At 45.6% G+C, this 17,709-nt stretch overlaps 1 protein-coding gene across 5 annotated transcripts in view; it reads right to left on the bottom strand.

The window, feature by feature from the left end:
• Positions 1 to 17,709, bottom strand: part of ELMO2 (engulfment and cell motility 2) — an 85,077-nt gene that overhangs the window by 1,021 nt on the left and 66,347 nt on the right. For all 5 annotated transcript variants that reach the window (XM_073559312.1, XM_073559315.1, XM_073559313.1 and 2 more), the window contains 6 exons: positions 5,943 to 6,079; positions 3,020 to 3,183; positions 844 to 956; positions 649 to 756; positions 490 to 572; positions 314 to 391 (listed from right to left, as the gene is read on the bottom strand). In XM_073559312.1, the coding sequence (XP_073415413.1) occupies positions 314 to 391; positions 490 to 572; positions 649 to 756; positions 844 to 956; positions 3,020 to 3,183; positions 5,943 to 6,079 (683 nt within the window). The remainder of the gene's footprint in view (positions 1 to 313; positions 392 to 489; positions 573 to 648; positions 757 to 843; positions 957 to 3,019; positions 3,184 to 5,942; positions 6,080 to 17,709) is intronic.

The raw sequence follows: 17,709 nt of genomic DNA, 5'->3' as shown, positions 1-17,709 counted from the left end.
AATTATTGAGAAAACGGATTTCCGGACTCCCATTTTTCAAGCCAAGGTAGCCTCCAGTCTCTGTCTGCAGAGAGGACTAAATAGAACGGTAGACAACGTGGGCAGCGCCCTCCAGGTCTAAAGACGTTAGTGAAAAAGCCAAGCATATATGATGAAATGACAGTCACACATGTTCCAGACCTACTATAAAAGCAGCTGAGCAAGCCAGGAGACCACAATTTTCCATAGGTTAGACTTCCGCTGATCGGACGTTTTTGGCATGAATATGGTGGATAAATCTCTTTAATTGAAGAGCCAAGACACAACCACTTACCTCATATTTATTCGGTGCAATGAAGTTTAAGGTCTCGTCTGGATCGTACACTATGGAGAAAGCCAATTCCAACACCTCCTACAAAAAAATAATATAACGTGACATTGCAAAAATGTGTGAGAACTTGACATTAAGTAGAAAGTCTAAATGTGTGAATACAGATCAGAAGCCGCCACCTTATTTTGCTTCAGGGCACTCTTTTCCTTCATGTGCGGGCAGTCCTTTCCAGTGAGCACAGCCTTAATATCAGCAACTGGGACTGCAAGGAAAACCATATTAGTGACAATACGATGAACACTTCTGATCTAAGTAAACCAGCTGTTCTGGAATCTTACTCTTCTCCTGCAGAGATTCATATGGCACCTCTCCTTGTGCATTCTCCTCTAAGTCTCCGTAGTGCAGAACCTTATGATTTAAGGCTAAACGGCAGAACCAAAACCTCTCTGTAAGAAAAGACCTCAATAGGCAATAGTCCCAAACGCCCTTCCAGCTATGGACTTAGTTAATCTGGATTAGACATTTCCAATTACCTTGCCTCCGGCGGTTGCCTACTTTGCGGAAGCTGCTTCCTTCACATAAACGGTTCAGTCGCTGCTGTTTGATTAATTCCAGAATTTCTGGTTGGATTTTCTCCCGTAACTCACTAAATCAGAAAAAAGAAATTTGGGTCCTATCCTTGAGTAATCCTGTAAGTACACTGCATTACATGTGTTGCACTCTGCTTGAGTTAAAGGGGTTGTCTAGCATTGCTCACTTCGGCATTGGGAGGCGAGTGGCACATGTAAAGTCGCACCTGCATAACCCTGCCAGGACGAATGTACAATCAGCAGGTAAGGCACATGTTAACACACGTGGTCAAAATTGTTGGTACCCCTCATTTAATGACAGAAAAACCCACAATGGTGACAGAAATAACTTGAATCTGAAAAAAGTAATAATAAATCAAAAATCTATGAAAATGAACAAATGAAAAGTCAGACATTGCTTTTCAACCATGCTTCAGCTTAATTTAAAAAAAAACAAAAAAAAAACCTCATGAAATAGGCCTGGACAGAAATGATGGTACCCCTGAAAATAATGTGCAAAAGGGACATGTTAAATCAAGGTGTGTCCACTAATTAGCATCACAGGTGTCTTACAATCTTGGAATCGGTGAGTGGGCCTGTATGTGAGTGGGCCTGTATAGAGGGCTACAGATACTCACTGTGCTGTTTGGTGACATGGTGTGTATCATACTGACCATGGACCAGAGGAAGCGAAGGAAAGAGTTGTCTCAGGAGATTATAAAGAAAATTATAGGCAAATATGTTAAAGGTAACAGTTATCAGACCATCTCCAAGCAGCTTGATGTACCTGTGACTACAGTTGCTCATATTATTCAGAAAGGTAAGCTCCACGGGACTGTAGCCAACCTCCCTGGACGTGGCCACAGGAAAACTGATCACAAATCAAAGAGACGGATAATACGAATAGTAACCAAAGAGCCAAGAAAAACTTCTAAACAGATTAAAGGTGAACTTCAAGCTCAAGGAACATCAGTGTCACATCGCACCATCTGTCGTTGAATGAGCCAAAGTGGACTTCATGGGAGATGACCAAGGAGGACATCATTGTTGACAAAAAAATCATAAAAAAGCCAGACTGGAATTTGCCAAACTACAAGCTGACAAGCCACAAAGCTTCTGGGAGAATGTCCTATGGAAAGATGAGACAAAAATGGAACTTTTTGGCAACGCACATCAGCTCTATGTTCATAGACAGAAAAATGAAGCATATCAAGAAAAGAACAATGTCCCTACTGTGAAACATGGAGGAGGCTCTGTTATGTTCTGGGGCTGCTTTGCTACATATGGGACAGGGTGTCTATAATCTGTGCAGGGTACAATGAAATCTCAGGACTATCAAGGGATTCTAGAGAGAAATGTGCTGCCCAGTGTCAGAAAGCTTGGTCTCAGTCGCAGGTCCATGGGTCTTGCCACACGATAATGACCCAAAACACAGCTAAAAACACTCAAGAATGGCTAAGAGGAAAACATTGGACTATTCTGAAGTGGCCTTCTATGAGCCCTGACCTAAATCCTATTGAGCATCTTTGGAAAGAGCTGAAACATGTCGTCTGGAAAAGGCAACCTTCAAAAGCGAGACAAATAGAGCAGTTTGCTCTTGAGGAGTGGGCCAAAATACTTGACGAAAGGTGAAGAAGTCTCATTGACAGTTACAGGAATCGTTTTATTGCAGTGACTGCCTCAAAAGGTTGTGCAATAAAATATTAAGTTAAGGATACCATCATTTCTGTCCAGGCCTAATTCATGAGATTTTTTTTTTTTTTTTTTTTAATTCTGTGGAAGCATGGTTGAAAAGCAATGTCTGACTTTCATTTGTTCATTTTAATAGATTTTTGATTTATTACTACTTTTGTCAGATGCAAGTTATTTCTGTCACCATTGTGGGCTTTTCTGTCATTAAACGAGGGGTACTAACAATTTTGACCACGTGTGTATGAGCAGACGCAGCATTATTAACTCCTGATAAAGAAGTGAGGAGCACTAGACAACCCCATTAAAGCCTGATATACAGTCCAAAACTGCATTTCCAATTCAACAGGCTTCCGAGCGGACATATCCCAATATTCCATAATTTGCCAATAAGATTTAATACCTATGAAATGTCATGAGAACAGAACAGCAGAAGTGATCGGTTACTCACACGATGGGTGGAGACTGGAAGTCATCCTGGCTCAGTCGCTCAGACTGGCGCAGGCGAAGAATTTCAGTGTAACTCAAACCTCGAAGCTTGTTTTTCAGTTGCTCCAAAGAGTTGGGTTTTGAGGGCAAAGCACGAGTTATTTGCTCCCTCACTACCTGCATCACCTGAAACAAACAGTGAAGGAAATCAAGACAATTTTTGAAAGCCTGGGTTTTAACAAGGCTGCTGTGGGGGGGGGGGCATAAGTTCCGCCACTAAAATACTAGGGAAAGGACAAGGAAATAAAAGATTTGAAATAGGACTACAATTTCAAAGGAGGCAAATTGGCATTAGCTTATTGGCATTTTAAAACATTCAACCAGAACTAATGCACCGCTACTTTAGCTTCGGTGATCCGGACAAGCCACTTTAAGCAAGTCAGGTATTAAACTGTTATGAAAAAAACTCTTAATGAAGTTGCGATGTGAAGCACACAGTAACACCAAAGACAAGCTACAATGACCAGCACAACCATATAATTATTGTGGCTGATCTAAAATTACTTCTGCTTATCAAGTGGTCACAGTCTTTTAAGGACCTGCTTAGTATTTCACTTATATAACTAGCAGAGTGTACTGGTTCTCCGTGTGGTGATCCAGCTGGTAGAGATAATCCCACAGGCACTGCTCCATAGGAAAAAGAATGCACTGTATATACTCGTGTATAAGCCGACCCCCCCAATTTTACCACAAAAAATTGGGAAAACTTATTGACTCGTGTATAAGCCTAGGGTGGAAAATGCAGCAGCTACTGGTAAATTTCAAAAATAAAAATAGATACCAATAAAAGTAAAATTAATTGAGACATCAGTAGGTTAAATGTTTTTGAATATCCATATTGAATCAGGAGCCCCATATAATGCTTGATACAGTTCATGATGGGCCCCATAAGATGCTCCATACAAAATACACCCCATATAATGCTGCACAAAGGTTACCAATGCCCCCATAAGATGCTCCATAGAATAATATGCCCCATATAATGCTCCATAAAAGTTATGGCCCCATAATATGCTCCATAGATTATGCCCTATAAAATGCTCCCATAGATTATGCCCCCATAAGATGCTCCATAAATTATGCCCCAATAAGATGCTCTATAGATTATGCCCCCATAAAATGCGCTATAGATTATGCCCCCATAAAATGCTCCATAGATTATGCCCCATAAGATGCTCCATAGAATATGCCCCCATATGCTGCTCCATAGATTATGCTCCTATATGCTGCCCCATAGAATATGCCCCATATGCTGCCCCATAGACTATGCCCCCATATGCTGCTCCATAAACTATGCCCCCATATGCTGCTCCATAGACTATGCCCTCATATGCTGCCCCATAGACTATGCCCCCATATGCTGCCCCATAGGATATGCTCCCATATGCTGCTCCATAGACTATGCCCCCATGTGCTGCCCCATAGAATATGCCCCCATATGCTGCTCCATAGAATATGTCCCCATATGCTGCCCCCATAAGATGCTCCATATTTTATGCCCCCACATGCTGCTCCATAGACTATGCCCCCATATGCTGCCCCTATACTTACCCCCCCCGGCGCAGTGTGTGCAGCCCCCCCGCTTCTCCACAGTCTACCTTCCTGCCTTCAGCGGTCACGTGATACCGCTCATTACACTCATGAATATGCGCATATTCATAAGTTTAATGAGCGGTACTACGTGACCGCTGAAGCCAGCCAAAAAAAAGGGCAGAAAATCTCGGCTTATACACGAGTATATACGGTAAATTAGCTATCCTCTGAAAGTAAGAAAACGGTCATCCCAGTGCCACCTAGAGATAGCTACCCTGTACCTCATTATCTGTCCTATAAATAAAGCCTTAGGGCATGTTCCCACGGTCAATAACCGGCAGCGCTTTGGACACAGCACACTCCCGCAGGCATGTGCTGCGTCCAAAGCGCTGCCGGTTAGGCTACTTTCACACTTGCGTTTTTTTGCGCTGCGCACCGTGCGCAGTGCAAACGCACATAAAAAATGCATCATGCGTTTGTGTGCGTTTTTTTGCGGTTTTGCACGTTTTGTTTTTTTTTAAAAAAACGCATGCTTTTTTTGCGCTGACGTGCGCATCACCATGCGCACGTCAGCGCACCCATAGACTATAATGGTTTGGGGTTTGGCGTTTTGTGCGCATTGCGTGCACATGTGTTTTTTTGGGACAAGTCGGACGCACAAAAAATGCAACAGGATGCATTTTGTGTGCCCGAGCGCACACTACAAAAAAATGCATGCGCGTACAAACGTGTCCAAACGCATGTGTATGCGCACCCATGTAAAGTATAGGGGAAAAACGCATGCGTTTTTTTGCGCAAAAAAACGCAAGTGTGAAACCAGCCTTACTGACCATGGGAACATACCCCAAGGCTTAGTAATAGGACTGAACGTCTCCGCAAGATAAATAGAAATGCTGCGGTCTGGAAAGACGCGCCGCATGTGCGTCTACGCAGGGAAGCCGGAGGCTTCCGTGCACGCACAGTGGACATGGGATTTCATGAAATACCATCCACTATGCTATAACATCTGGTCGCTGCGGGATGGATGCTGCGGATATATACAGTGACCAACCCACTGCGTTTACTGACCGTAAGAACATACCCATAAAAGTGGTTGGCCAAGTTTGGCACTTGCAATGAGGGAGGCGTGCTTGTATACTCAGAATTTTGGCGGGGATTATGCATATTGCATACCAGCGATCACATCAACCGCCCACACCTGGCACCAGTGAACTTTGACAGTACACTGTGTGCAATGTGAGGATTCACAAGTCTGCAGTCAAATATAGTGACAGCAGCCTTTCGTGTCCAAACTGGACAATTCCTTTAACATGGCTTGGAATATGAACACAGACCTGCATAGGGAAACCTACTTTATTAAAGTCCTCTGCGGTGGCTCTCATCTCTTTCCATGTCTTATTAAGTAACTGGATGCAGATACAGAAAAACTCCTCAAATGCCCTCTCATGTGTAAAGAACATGGGGTGGTAATCATTCCGACCTTCATTGGCTGTACAACAAAGATAAAAACAATGAGGTAAAGTGTCACGTCTGTATCTTTCTAATCCACACATATCATTGATCTTACCATTTTCAGCTGCTCAGCTTATAAAGACTGGAAAAAACACAATGATGACTAGATACAGAATAAGCATATTTCCCATATACCTCATTTAGATGTCCTTTATATCATGTACATATTCTGTAATTTTCACAGAGAGAACATGTACTCCTTAAGAGTTATCTGAGGCCCTTTCATGGTTCCCCTACTGGAGCTGAGGTTCAAATTAAGTCCCCTACTTTTGTTCTACTCCTTTTCCCTTGGCCAGTCAGGCTTTCATGCAGGCTCTATATAGACTCTGAAATAAAAAATTAGCCCAATTATTTATACCAAAAGGTCATAGCGTCAACCCATAGAATATGCAAATGTAAAAAAAAATCTCAACCCAAGATTACTGGCTTGATATGTAGAATGAAAACCGCAATTAATAATAAAATATCATTTTATATTGAAATATATTAAAACATTTCCTGATAAAATTAAGCACCTCATCAATGAGGGACACAGGACAAGATCTATACATAATTCATATGCACAAACAAATGTAGAAATGTAATCACGACAGGTTGAGGTCTCCTAGTCACATAGTAGATCTCATAGATATACATTCAAAGATAGAAGTAGAGCCCATGCTTTTAATATATTTACCGAGATGTGAATGACAGGGAAAGGTGTGCAGTACTGTCCCGTGTCCCTCAACCTCGACACACGTTTCAGAGCATGAAACGCGCCCCCTGAAGTGGCATGAAACACGTGTCAAGGTAGAGGGACATGGACAAGACTGCACGCCTTTCCCTGTGATTCACATCTTGGTAAATATATTAATAACATGGGTTGAACTATCTTTGAATGTATATCTATGATAGCTACTATATGACGAGGAGGTAGCAACCTATTACTTTTCTTCCTTTGTATGTGCATATGGATTATGTATACAGGAGATCCTGTCCCGTGTCCCTCTTTGCTGAGGTACCTAATTTTACCAAGAAATGTTTTATTATATTTCAATAAAAAATGAAATTTTATTATTAATTGCAGTTTTCACTCTACATATCTAGCCAGTAATCTTGGGTTGAGGTATTTTTTGATATTACTATATACGCTCCACAGCGTTCCCTCTCATTCATTCTACTTGGTCGCCGCCATTTTAGCACAATGTAAGCATTCCCTGCCAATGTTAGCAGCCTCCAGCGAGCTGTCCAGTGAAGACTGCAATCCCACCTATCTCCTTTCTAGCTCATCCTCTGCACATTTTAGACCAGGACTGGTAGGCTGCCTGCACGTGGGGACCAACACTGCATCCCCCAGCAGGGCTCTCTCCTTCCTGGCATCTCTTAATCCTTTCCTTCTTTATTACTTTGCCTCTCCTTTCTCTCTGACTCCTCTCCACCATGCCTGGGCCCAGCCTGTCTAGACTCCGCCAGTTGTATATTTTATCTGCACATCATCTAAGTGAAAAGTCCTGTTGGGCCAACCCATCACAACCTGTGATAATTGCACCAATCCATCTCTCCAGTCTCCACCAGTTCAGGTGCCCCATGTAATCCCCAAACCAAGGATGGTTCGGTTTTGCCCATTCCGGACCTAGAACTGTTGAACAGGCAAGTTCGGCTTCATAACTTCAGGATGGAGTCCATTCTATGGAACCCGAGGAATTCCTTTGTTCAGTAGACATTCAAGTTGTCCCTCTCCACATCCCCATCTTTCCAGTGCAACATATGTTCCTCTGTTTTGCTCTCAATCAGTCCCATTTCCAGTTCAAAGCCCTCCCCTTCAGGCTGGCCATGGCCCCCAGGAGGTTCACAAAGGTCATAGCTGCCAACAAAGCCCTTTTGCGTGTCAGTGGGATAGCGGTCATTCCCTACCTGAATAACATTCTTGTCAAGGCTCCCTTTTACTCAAAGAACCTTGTGAGTCTGTAGATCACACTGAATGTATTTTGCATCAGAGTCAGATGCAGGTGCTACAGACTGGCGTCCAATCCATAAGTCATCCATCGCCCTTTCCACTCTGCTTCTGCATAAGCATTTTAGGCAAAATGGTGGTGGCCATCAAAGGGATACCATTTGCTCAGTTACATACCAGGTCATTGCAGCCTGCCATTCTCTCTCCTGGTTACAAGACTATGTTCTGCCCTCCGTTTGGTGGCAGGACTCTCCCCTAATTTGTCTTGGTTGTCCGTTCCTTTCTGCCAATTCATTGTCAGATTGTGACGACAGACAGTACTCCTCTCGGTTGGAGAGAAGTCTTCCTGAAGTATACGGTGCAGGGTTGATGAAAGTCACAAAGCATTAATTCCCATTAACGTTTTTGGAACTCAAAGCGATTTGTTTGGCTCTTTTCCATTGGCAGGACAAACTGTCTGACTTTTCACTCAGAGAACATCACCATGGTGGCCTACATCAACCATCAAGGAGGGACTCATCTATCCATGGCAGAGATCTCACACATTCTCAACTGGGCAGAACAAATATTCCCAGCAATCTGAGAAGTTCACATAGCGGACTGGACAACTGGGCCGCAGACTTTCAAAGTTGCAAAGGACTAACCAAAGGAGAGCGGTCTATTCATCCCAACGTCTTAGATCATATCAGCCTACAGTGGGGCACTCCAGATGTCAATACAGACAACCACAAAGTGCCTTGGTTGGTGTCCAGTTCTCATAACCCCCTAAGTGGTTGCCTCCAAAGCACTGAAGATTCCATGGTCCCAATTTTACCGCTCGTATTTTGTTGTCTACCACTGTTAGCCAAGTTGATCATGAAAATCAAGTCGTAAGGAATTCTCATCATCCTCGTGGCCCCAGACTAGCCCAGAAGAATATGGTATGCGGAAGTAGTTAACCTTCTCGCAGACGTTCCGTAGATACTTCCAGCTCGACCAGACCTAGTTTCCCATGGACCTCTCTTTAACCCAAATTCATGGTCACTCAATTTAACGGCTTGGCCATTGAGGTCGCAGTTCTAAAATCCTCAGGTTCTTCTGATCAGGTTGTGCAGACCATTACCAAAGCTCAGAAGTCCCCTCGTACCTAGAAGGCCTATTTTCACTGGTGAGAAACTCACAATGTAAACCCTATGTTTTTTTCTCTCTCGTCTCTAGTCACCTTCCTGTAGTCAGGTCTGGAGTCTGGCTTGGCCCTCAGTTCCCTCAAGGGTCAGGTCTCAACTCTGTCTATCATTTTTCAGAAAAATCTTTCACGTCTCAAATTAGGACATTTTTGCAGGGAATGGGTCACTCTGTCCTTCATTACCAGTCTTACCTTAAGTTGGTGCTTAAAGCCTTACAGTGTCCTCAATCTGGACAGTCGAAAACATTTCTCCGCTTTTGCTTTCCTGGAAGTTGGTGTTCCTCATTTCAATCACTCGCATAAGGCAAGCATCAAAACTTGTGGATGTGACTTGCGACTCTTTGTTTCTTGACCTTCACCTGGACAAGGTGGTTTTGCATCCGTTATCCTCATTCCTTCATAAGGGCTCTTTCACAAATCAATGTGTGGGACATGTGTGGTGACAGTTTTCACACGTACCGGAGACACTTATACACGTAGACACATTCAAGTAAATGCAGAGCTGAAAATTAACCCGGTCTAAATTAGCGCACACACTGGAAGGGTTTTAGAAGTATAAAATTACAATCCTTTATTAAATATAATAGAGAAAAAGGTCCTCCAAGGATATTATATAAAATATTCAAATTTTATTAAATAACAAAAAATAAAAAGAAACAGCAAACCATACAGAAAGTGGAAAATAGCATGACACTGGGTGACAAACATAAGAACTATAAAATGACTGGTACAATAATTTAGCACATATAGGGAATATAAAACAATTCTTAAAGTGCTGGTGCAGCAAGCAGAAATAGATAATATTAATGATATAATCTCACATATTGTAGCCTAATAGCATGTTAAATGAAGCCTGCAGCGACATTATGCACAATGAAATAGATGAAACCCAGACATTGCTGGTTTTCCCATAGCTGATCTTAGAAGGAAAAAATCCTTCCTAAAAATAAATGATGTGGGTATAGAGAGGATCAAGTAACGGAAACACACCTCATGGCTGGAGAATTAAAGCAATAACATATTTACCAGAATGAAAGAATCACCCAGGGTCCCCCTTAACGCGCGTTTCGATGAATATCTTCATCAGGAGCACCCCTTTACAATTCTGACCACTGTCACTTTATGAAGTTATAGCTCTAGAACACTTCAACATATCCCACTGATTCCAAGATCGTTTTCTCATGACATATTGTACTTCATGTTAGTAGTAACATTTCCTTCAATATAATGTCACAACGCCTGTTACGCTGCGCTTACCAGGGGGCGGAACCCAGAGCCCGACATCCCCACTTCTGGTGCTGCAACCTCTCCAGGGGTCCCGTCGGGTGCACATGCGCACCTCTCGCACCTAGTTCCATGTCTGCACAATGTTGCTCGGCTCTGTCTGCAGCCACGTCATCTCTATGGTCCTGGGGGACCTGACCCGGAAGTCCCTGTGCTTTGCCCTATATCAGGCTACCTCTTACTATGGGAGGTGCCTGATTATTGTTGTGCTTCCCTGCTAGGCCTGCTTGGTCCCTGCTTGGTTGCTCTCTTGTATTCGGGTCCCTTGCCTTGTGCTCTGTTGTGCTCCATAGCACACGCTCTGCCTTTGCCCTGTGTTCTGTCGTGCTCCATTGCACACCCTCAGCTCCTGCCTTGTTCTGTCGGGCCTCTCAGCACACCCTCTGTCCTGCCTTGCACTCAGGCGTGCCCCTCAGCACGCGCTCTGTCTCACCCTGTACTCAGGCGTGCTTCCTGTGCACGCGCTCTGCCTAACCCTGTACTCAGGTGTACTCCCTTGCACGCGTCCTGCTTTGCTCGCACCCAGGCGTGCTTGTCTGTGCACGCCATATGTGCTCTCGTGTACCCGCCTTGCACTATCCTGTATCTAGCGCACTCCTGTGTACACGCATTCTATTATGCTGTACTCTCCATGCTTCCGTACAATCGCCCTGTATTGTCCTATACCCTGCGTGTCCCTGTGTCCATGCTTTGCACACTCTTGTAATCTGCACATTCCCTGTTGCTAGACACACTCACTCGTGTCTCCTATGAGTCGGCCACCAGGTTCCAGCAGTCGTGGTATCTCACCCCTTTGGGCTTGCCCCTTACAATCCCTGTTTAGGGGGTGGTCCTCACTAGCTCAGCTCACCGTAGGTGGGTTGGTGCTACGACCCAGAGGGTCCACTCCAGGAGTCGTCAGATATAACTTGCGTTTATTTATGGAAAAAAAGTGGAAATTTGGCAAAAATTTTGATAATTGTGCAATTTTCAAACCTTTAATTTTTGTATCCTTAAATCAGAGTGGTGTCACACAAAATAGTTAATAAATAACATTTCCCACATGTCAACTTTACATCAGCACAATTTTGGAAACATAATATTTTTTTTAGTATGTTGTAAGGGTTAAAAGTTGACCAGCAATTTCTCATTTTTCCAACAAAATATACAAAACCATTTTTTTTTAGGGACCACCTCACATTTGAAGTGAGTTTTGGGGTCAATATACAGTGAGGAAAAAAATTACCGTAATCAGCCAGCAATTGGGAATGTTCTCAAATGAGAGAGGCCTGTAATTGACATCATAGGTAGACCACAACTATGAGTCAAAATGAGAAAACAAATCCAGAAAATCACCTTGTCTGATTTGGCAAGATTTATTTTTCAGATTATGGTGGAAAATAAGTATTTGGTCATTAACAAAAATTCATCTCAATATTTTGTTATATATCCTTTGTTGGCAATGACAGAGGTCAAACGTTTTCTAGAAGTCTTCACAAGGTTGGTACACACTGTTGGTGGTATGTTGGCCCATCCCTCCATGCAGATCTCCTCTAGAGCAGTGATGTTTTGGGACTCTAGCTGGACAACACGGACTTTCAAATCCCTCCATAGGTTTTCTATGGGGTTGAAATCTGGAAACTGACTAGGCTACTCCAGGACTTTCATATGCATCTTACAAAGCACACTCTTTGCCCTGGCAGTGTGCTTGGGATCATTATCATGCTGAAAGACCCATCTGCGTTTCATCTTCAATGCCCTTGCTGATGGAAGGAGGTTTACACTCAAAATCTCACAATACATGGCCCCATTCATTCTTTCATGTACACGGATCAGTCGTCTTGGTCCCTTTGCAGAGAAACAGCCCCAAAGCATGATGTTGCCACCCCCATGCTTCATAATAGGTATGGTGTTCTTTGGATGCAACTCAGCATTCTGTCTCCTCCAAACACGACGAGTTTTGTTTCTACCAAACAGTTCTACTTTGGTTTCATCAGACCATATAACATTCTCCCAATACTCTTCTGGGTAATCCAAATGCTCTCTAGCAAACTTCAGACGGGCCCGGACATGTACTGGCTTAAGCAGGGGGACAAGTCTGGCACTGCAGGATCTGATTCCCTGGCGGCGTAGTGTGTTACTGATGGTAGCCTTTTTTACGGTGGTCCCAGCTCTATGCAGGTCATTCACTAGGTCCCCCCGTGTGGTTCTGGGATTTTTGCACACCGTTCTTGTGATCATTTTGACCCCACGGTGTGAGATCTTGTGTGAAGCCCCAGATCGAGGGAAATTATCAGTGGTCTTGTATGTCTTTCATTTTCTTATTATTGCTCCCACAGTTCATTTCATCACACCAAGCTACTTGCCTATTGCAGATTCAGTCTTGACAGCCTGGTGTAGGGCTACAACTTTGTTTCTGGTGTCCTTCGACGGCTCTTTGGTCTTCACCATAGTGGAGTTTGAAGTGTGACTGTTTGAGGTTGTGGACAGGTGTCTTTTATACCGATAACAAGTTCAAACAGGTCCCATTAATACAGGTAATGAGTGGAGGACAGAGGAGCCTCTTAAAGAAGAAGTGCGCCAATACACCGTATGTGGGGGAAAGCTACTGTTTGGGTGCATGGCAGGGCTCAGAAGGGAGGGAGTACCGTTTGACTTTTTGAACGCAAAATTGGCTGGAAGCAAGGGTGGCGCCATGTCGCGTTTGGAGATCCCCTGATGTACCTAAACAACGGAACCCCCAATTCTAACTCCAACCCTAAGTCCAACACACCCATAACCCTAACCACAACCCTAACCCCAATACACCCCTAACCCAAACTGTAATCCCAACCATAACCACAACCCTAGCCCAACCCAAACCCTAACCCAACTCTAACCTTAATGGAAAAATGGAAATAAATACATTTTTTTTTTAAATTATTTTTACCTAACTAAGGGGGTGATAAAGGGGGGGGTTGACTTACTATTTTTTCATTTTGATCACTGTGATAGGGTCTACCAGAGTGATCAAAATGTATCCCCCCATGAAGTCCCCCTGCCCGCGGCGTCTTCTTCCTGGAAGAAAATGGCGGGCTCATGCGCAGTGTGCCCACCGAGATCTGCCAGCCAGGAACAATAGGAAATTTTTCCTATTGTTCCTGGCTGGCAGATCTCGGTGGGCACACTGCGCATGAGCCCGCCATTTTCTTCCAGGAAGAAGACGCCGCGGGCAGGGGGACTTCATGGGGGGATACAGGGACACCGGAGGTACTGGGAAGGGGGGGGGGGGGAAATCGGGGGACCCCATTTCTCTCTCTTCTGATGTGAGATCAGATCATAGGAGAGAGAAGTTAAATGGGAAATTGGACTTTTTTTTGCGGTCGCTGTTGAACCGCAACACTGGGGTCGGTAAAAACCGACCTGAATCATGTTCTCTGGGGTCTCAGCTACCCCGGTAACCGAGACCCCGAAGAAATACCAACACTATACACTTATTTCTCAGTGCCGTTAAAAAGCGACGCTGAGGCCTAAGTACCCTTAACCCCTTTATCTCCAAGGGTGGTTTGCATGTTAATGACCAGGCCAATTTTTATAATTCTGACCACTGTCCCTTTATGAGGTAATAATTCTGGAACGCTTCCATGGATCCCATTAATTCTGATATTGTTTTCTCGTGACATATTGTAGTTCATGATAGTGGTAAAAATTTATTTGATATGACTTGCATTTGTTTGTGAAAAAAACGGAAATTTGGCAAAAATTTTGAAAATGTCACAATTTTCCAACTTTGAATTTTCATGCCCTTAAATCACAGACATATGTCACACAAAAACAGGATTTTTGGGTTGCTTACCGTAAAATCTGTTTCTCGGAGCCTTCATTGGGGGACACAGAGACCATGGGTGTATGCTGCTGCCACTAGGAGGCTGACACTATGCACAAAAAAAGGTTAGCTCCTCCTCCGCAGTGTACACCCCACCGACCAGCAGGGAATTCCTCAGTTAGTGAGAAAGCAGTAAAAGAAGTAACAGAATAGATTGAAAACAGAACAAACAACTCAATTGTAACCAAATCAACCAAAGTAAGAACAGGAGTTGTAGAACATGGGAGGGTGCTATGTCCCCCAATGAAGGCTCCGAGAAACAGATTTTACGGTAAGCAACCCAAAAAATCCTGTTTTCTCGTTCGCCTTATTGGGGGACACAGAGACCATGGGACGTCCCAAAGCAGTCCCTGGGGTGGGAAACAAACTTCCATCAGGCCAGTGGACTCACCACCGCTGCCTGCAGAATCCTTCTACCTAGGCTGGCGTCCGCCGAAGCGTAGGTGTGGACCCTGTAGAACTTCACAAACGTGTGAACCGAAGACCAGGTTGCCGCTTTGCAAAGCTGCAGCGCGGAGGCTCTGTGACGTACCGCCCAGGAAGCACCTAGTGCCCGGGTAGAGTGCGCTCTGATCCCCGGAGGGGCCACTCGATGCTTAACCTGGTAGGCCTCCAAAATTGCCGATCTGATCCAGCGAGCAATAGTAGCTTTGGAAGCCGGGTGACCTTTCCGCGCGCCATCTGGAATGACGAAAAGAGAGTCTGTCTTTCGCAAGGAAGACGTCCTAGACAGATAGACTCTCATCGCCCTGACCAGATCCAGCTTGTTTAGGGACCGCTCCCGAGGGTGAGTTGTACTCGGACAGAAGGACGGCAGAACAATATCCTCATTGAGGTGAAAGGAGGACACCACCTTCGGAAGAAAAGAGGGCGGAGGCCGCAGCACTACCTTGTCCTGCTGAAGTACCAGAAAAGGAGAGCGGAAAGAAAGAGCCGCCAATTCCGATACGCGCCGGATGGAGGTGATGGCCACCAGAAAGGCTACCTTCCAGGAGAGAAGGGAAAGGGAGACTTCTCTGAGAGGTTCAAAGGGAGAACCTTGCAGAACTTCAAGAACCAGATTAAGATCCCATGGATCCACGGGCGCTAGATACGGAGGAGCCGTGTGAGCCACGCCCTGAAGAAAGGTTTTGACCTGAGGGCAGGAGGCCAAAGTCTTCTAAAATAAAATGGACAGCGCCGAAACTTGACCCTTCAAGGAACTGAGAGCAAGCCCCGCATCCAGCCCTGCCTGAAGAAACGCCAGAACAGAAGGGAGCGAAAAGCAAATAGGCGCGATGTTATTGGCCTCACACCAAGTGAAATAGGCCTTCCAAGTACGGTAGAAAATTTTGGAAGATGATGGCTCCCTGGCTCGGATCATGGTATGAATTACACGACCGGAGAATCCTGCTCGTTTCAAAACCTCGGTCTCAACAGCCACGCCATTAAATTGAGCGGCCGAGAATTGGAGTGGCAAATCGGACGTTGAGACAGCAGATCTGCCCTGTCTGGAAGCTTCCAGGGGGCGTCCGCGAGAAGGTTGACAATGTCCGCAAAGAATGACCTTCTGGGCCAATTCGGGGAGATGAGAATGACTGGAATTCCTTCTGCTTTGATCTTCTTCAACAGCTTGGGAAGAGGAGGCAGGGGAGAAAACAGGTAGGGGAGCTCGAACTGTGACCAAGGAATGGCCAGAGCGTCGGTGCCCACTGCGAGAGGATCTCGAGCTCTGGATACAAACTGTGGGACCTTCCTGTTGAGGCGAGAAGCTAGCAGATCTACGTCCGGGGTTCCCCAATGACTGCAGAGCTGAAGAAAGACCTACGGATGTAGGGACCACTCTCCTGCCGCGAGACCCTCGCGGCTGAGAAAGTCGGTGGCCCAGTTGTCTACGCCGGGAATGTGTACCGCGGAGATTGTCGGTACCGAAATCTCTGCCCACTGAAGGATCTTGGACACTTCTGCCAGGGCTGAGACACTCCCGTGTCCCTCCTTGGCGGTTGACATATGCCACCGCTGTGGCATTGTCTGTCTGAATCCGGACCGGCAGGCCCCTGAGGAGCCTTTCCCAGTGGACGAGAGCCAGATGGATTGCTCGTATCTCTAGGACGTTGATCGGCAGGGCTGATTCCTGAGTCGACCAACGACCCTGAACAGTATGATGGCGGAACACTGCACCCCAGCCGAGGAGGCTGGCATCCGTTGGTACAATCTGCCAGTGAATGGGAAGAAAAGACCGACCCAAGTGGATAAGAGGTGACGTCAACCACCAGTTGAGTGACCGCTTGACCCGGCATGAAAGACGTACAGGGCGATCCAGGGACAGAGCCGACCTGTTCCACCTCGACAGAATGACGTGCTGGAGAGGTCTGGCGTGAAATTGGGCAAAGGGAACTGCCTCTATCGCCGCCACCATCTTTCCCAGGACCCTCATAGCTGTTCGGAGGGATGGAAATCGTGTGGTCTGCAGCGATCGTACATCCTGCTGCAGGGAAAGAATCTTCTCTCGTGGGAGAAAGACCCTTGACCGACGCGTGTCGAACAGTAGGCCCAGAAACACAAGACGTTGAGAAGGAATCAGACAAGACTTTTTCCTGTTGACGATCCACCCGAATTTGGAAAGGGTGTCTAGGACGATCGTCAAACTTAGGCGAGCCTGTTGAAAAGAGGAAGCTTTGATGAGAATATCGTCGAGGTACGGAAAAAGAACGAGACCTCTGATCCTCAACAAGGCCATCAGCGCAGCCATGATCTTCGTGAAGACTCTGGGTGCGGTGGCGAGACCGAAGGGCAGCGCGACGAACTGGTAATGTTCCTGGCGAATCGCAAACTGCAGGAACTTCTGATGTCCGGAGAATATGGGAACATGTAGATAGGCATCTTGGATGTCTATTGAACACATGAATTCCTGCTCCTCCATGGAATCGATTACCGAACAAACCGACTCCATCCGGAAGTGTCGAAGGCGTACTCTCTTGTTGAGAAGCTTGAGATCCAATATGGGTTGGACCACCCCGCCTTTTTTCGGCACCACAAAAAGGTTCGAATAAAATCCTGTGAACCGCTCCGAGACGGGAACAGGCACAATCACCCCGGAACTGAGGAGAGAGGTGATGGCCGTAAAGAACCCCGGAATCAAGACTGGATCCTTTGGAGGACGGGATTCGAAGAAACGATTCGGTGGAAGAGAAACGAACTCTATCTTGTATCCTGACAATACAACCTCCCTGACCCAAGCGTCCTCTACTGAGGCCAGCCAAACGTCCCTGAAGAAGAGAAGTCGACCTCCCAATCGGAAGGGACCCTCGGGAGTCCGACGATAGTCATGCAGATGTAGACCGTCCAGACCTGGATCTGGATGGTCTGCCCTGGGAAGAGTGGGATCGCCAGGAAGGAGTG

The sequence above is a fragment of the Dendrobates tinctorius genome, unplaced genomic scaffold (genome assembly GCF_039654945.1).
Source record: "Dendrobates tinctorius isolate UK_male_01 unplaced genomic scaffold, ASM3965494v1 ptg000270l, whole genome shotgun sequence".
NCBI lineage: Eukaryota > Metazoa > Chordata > Amphibia > Anura > Dendrobatidae > Dendrobates > Dendrobates tinctorius.
Note: the sequence above shows the minus strand (reverse complement) of the source record. Positions and strands in the feature narration are given on the sequence as shown.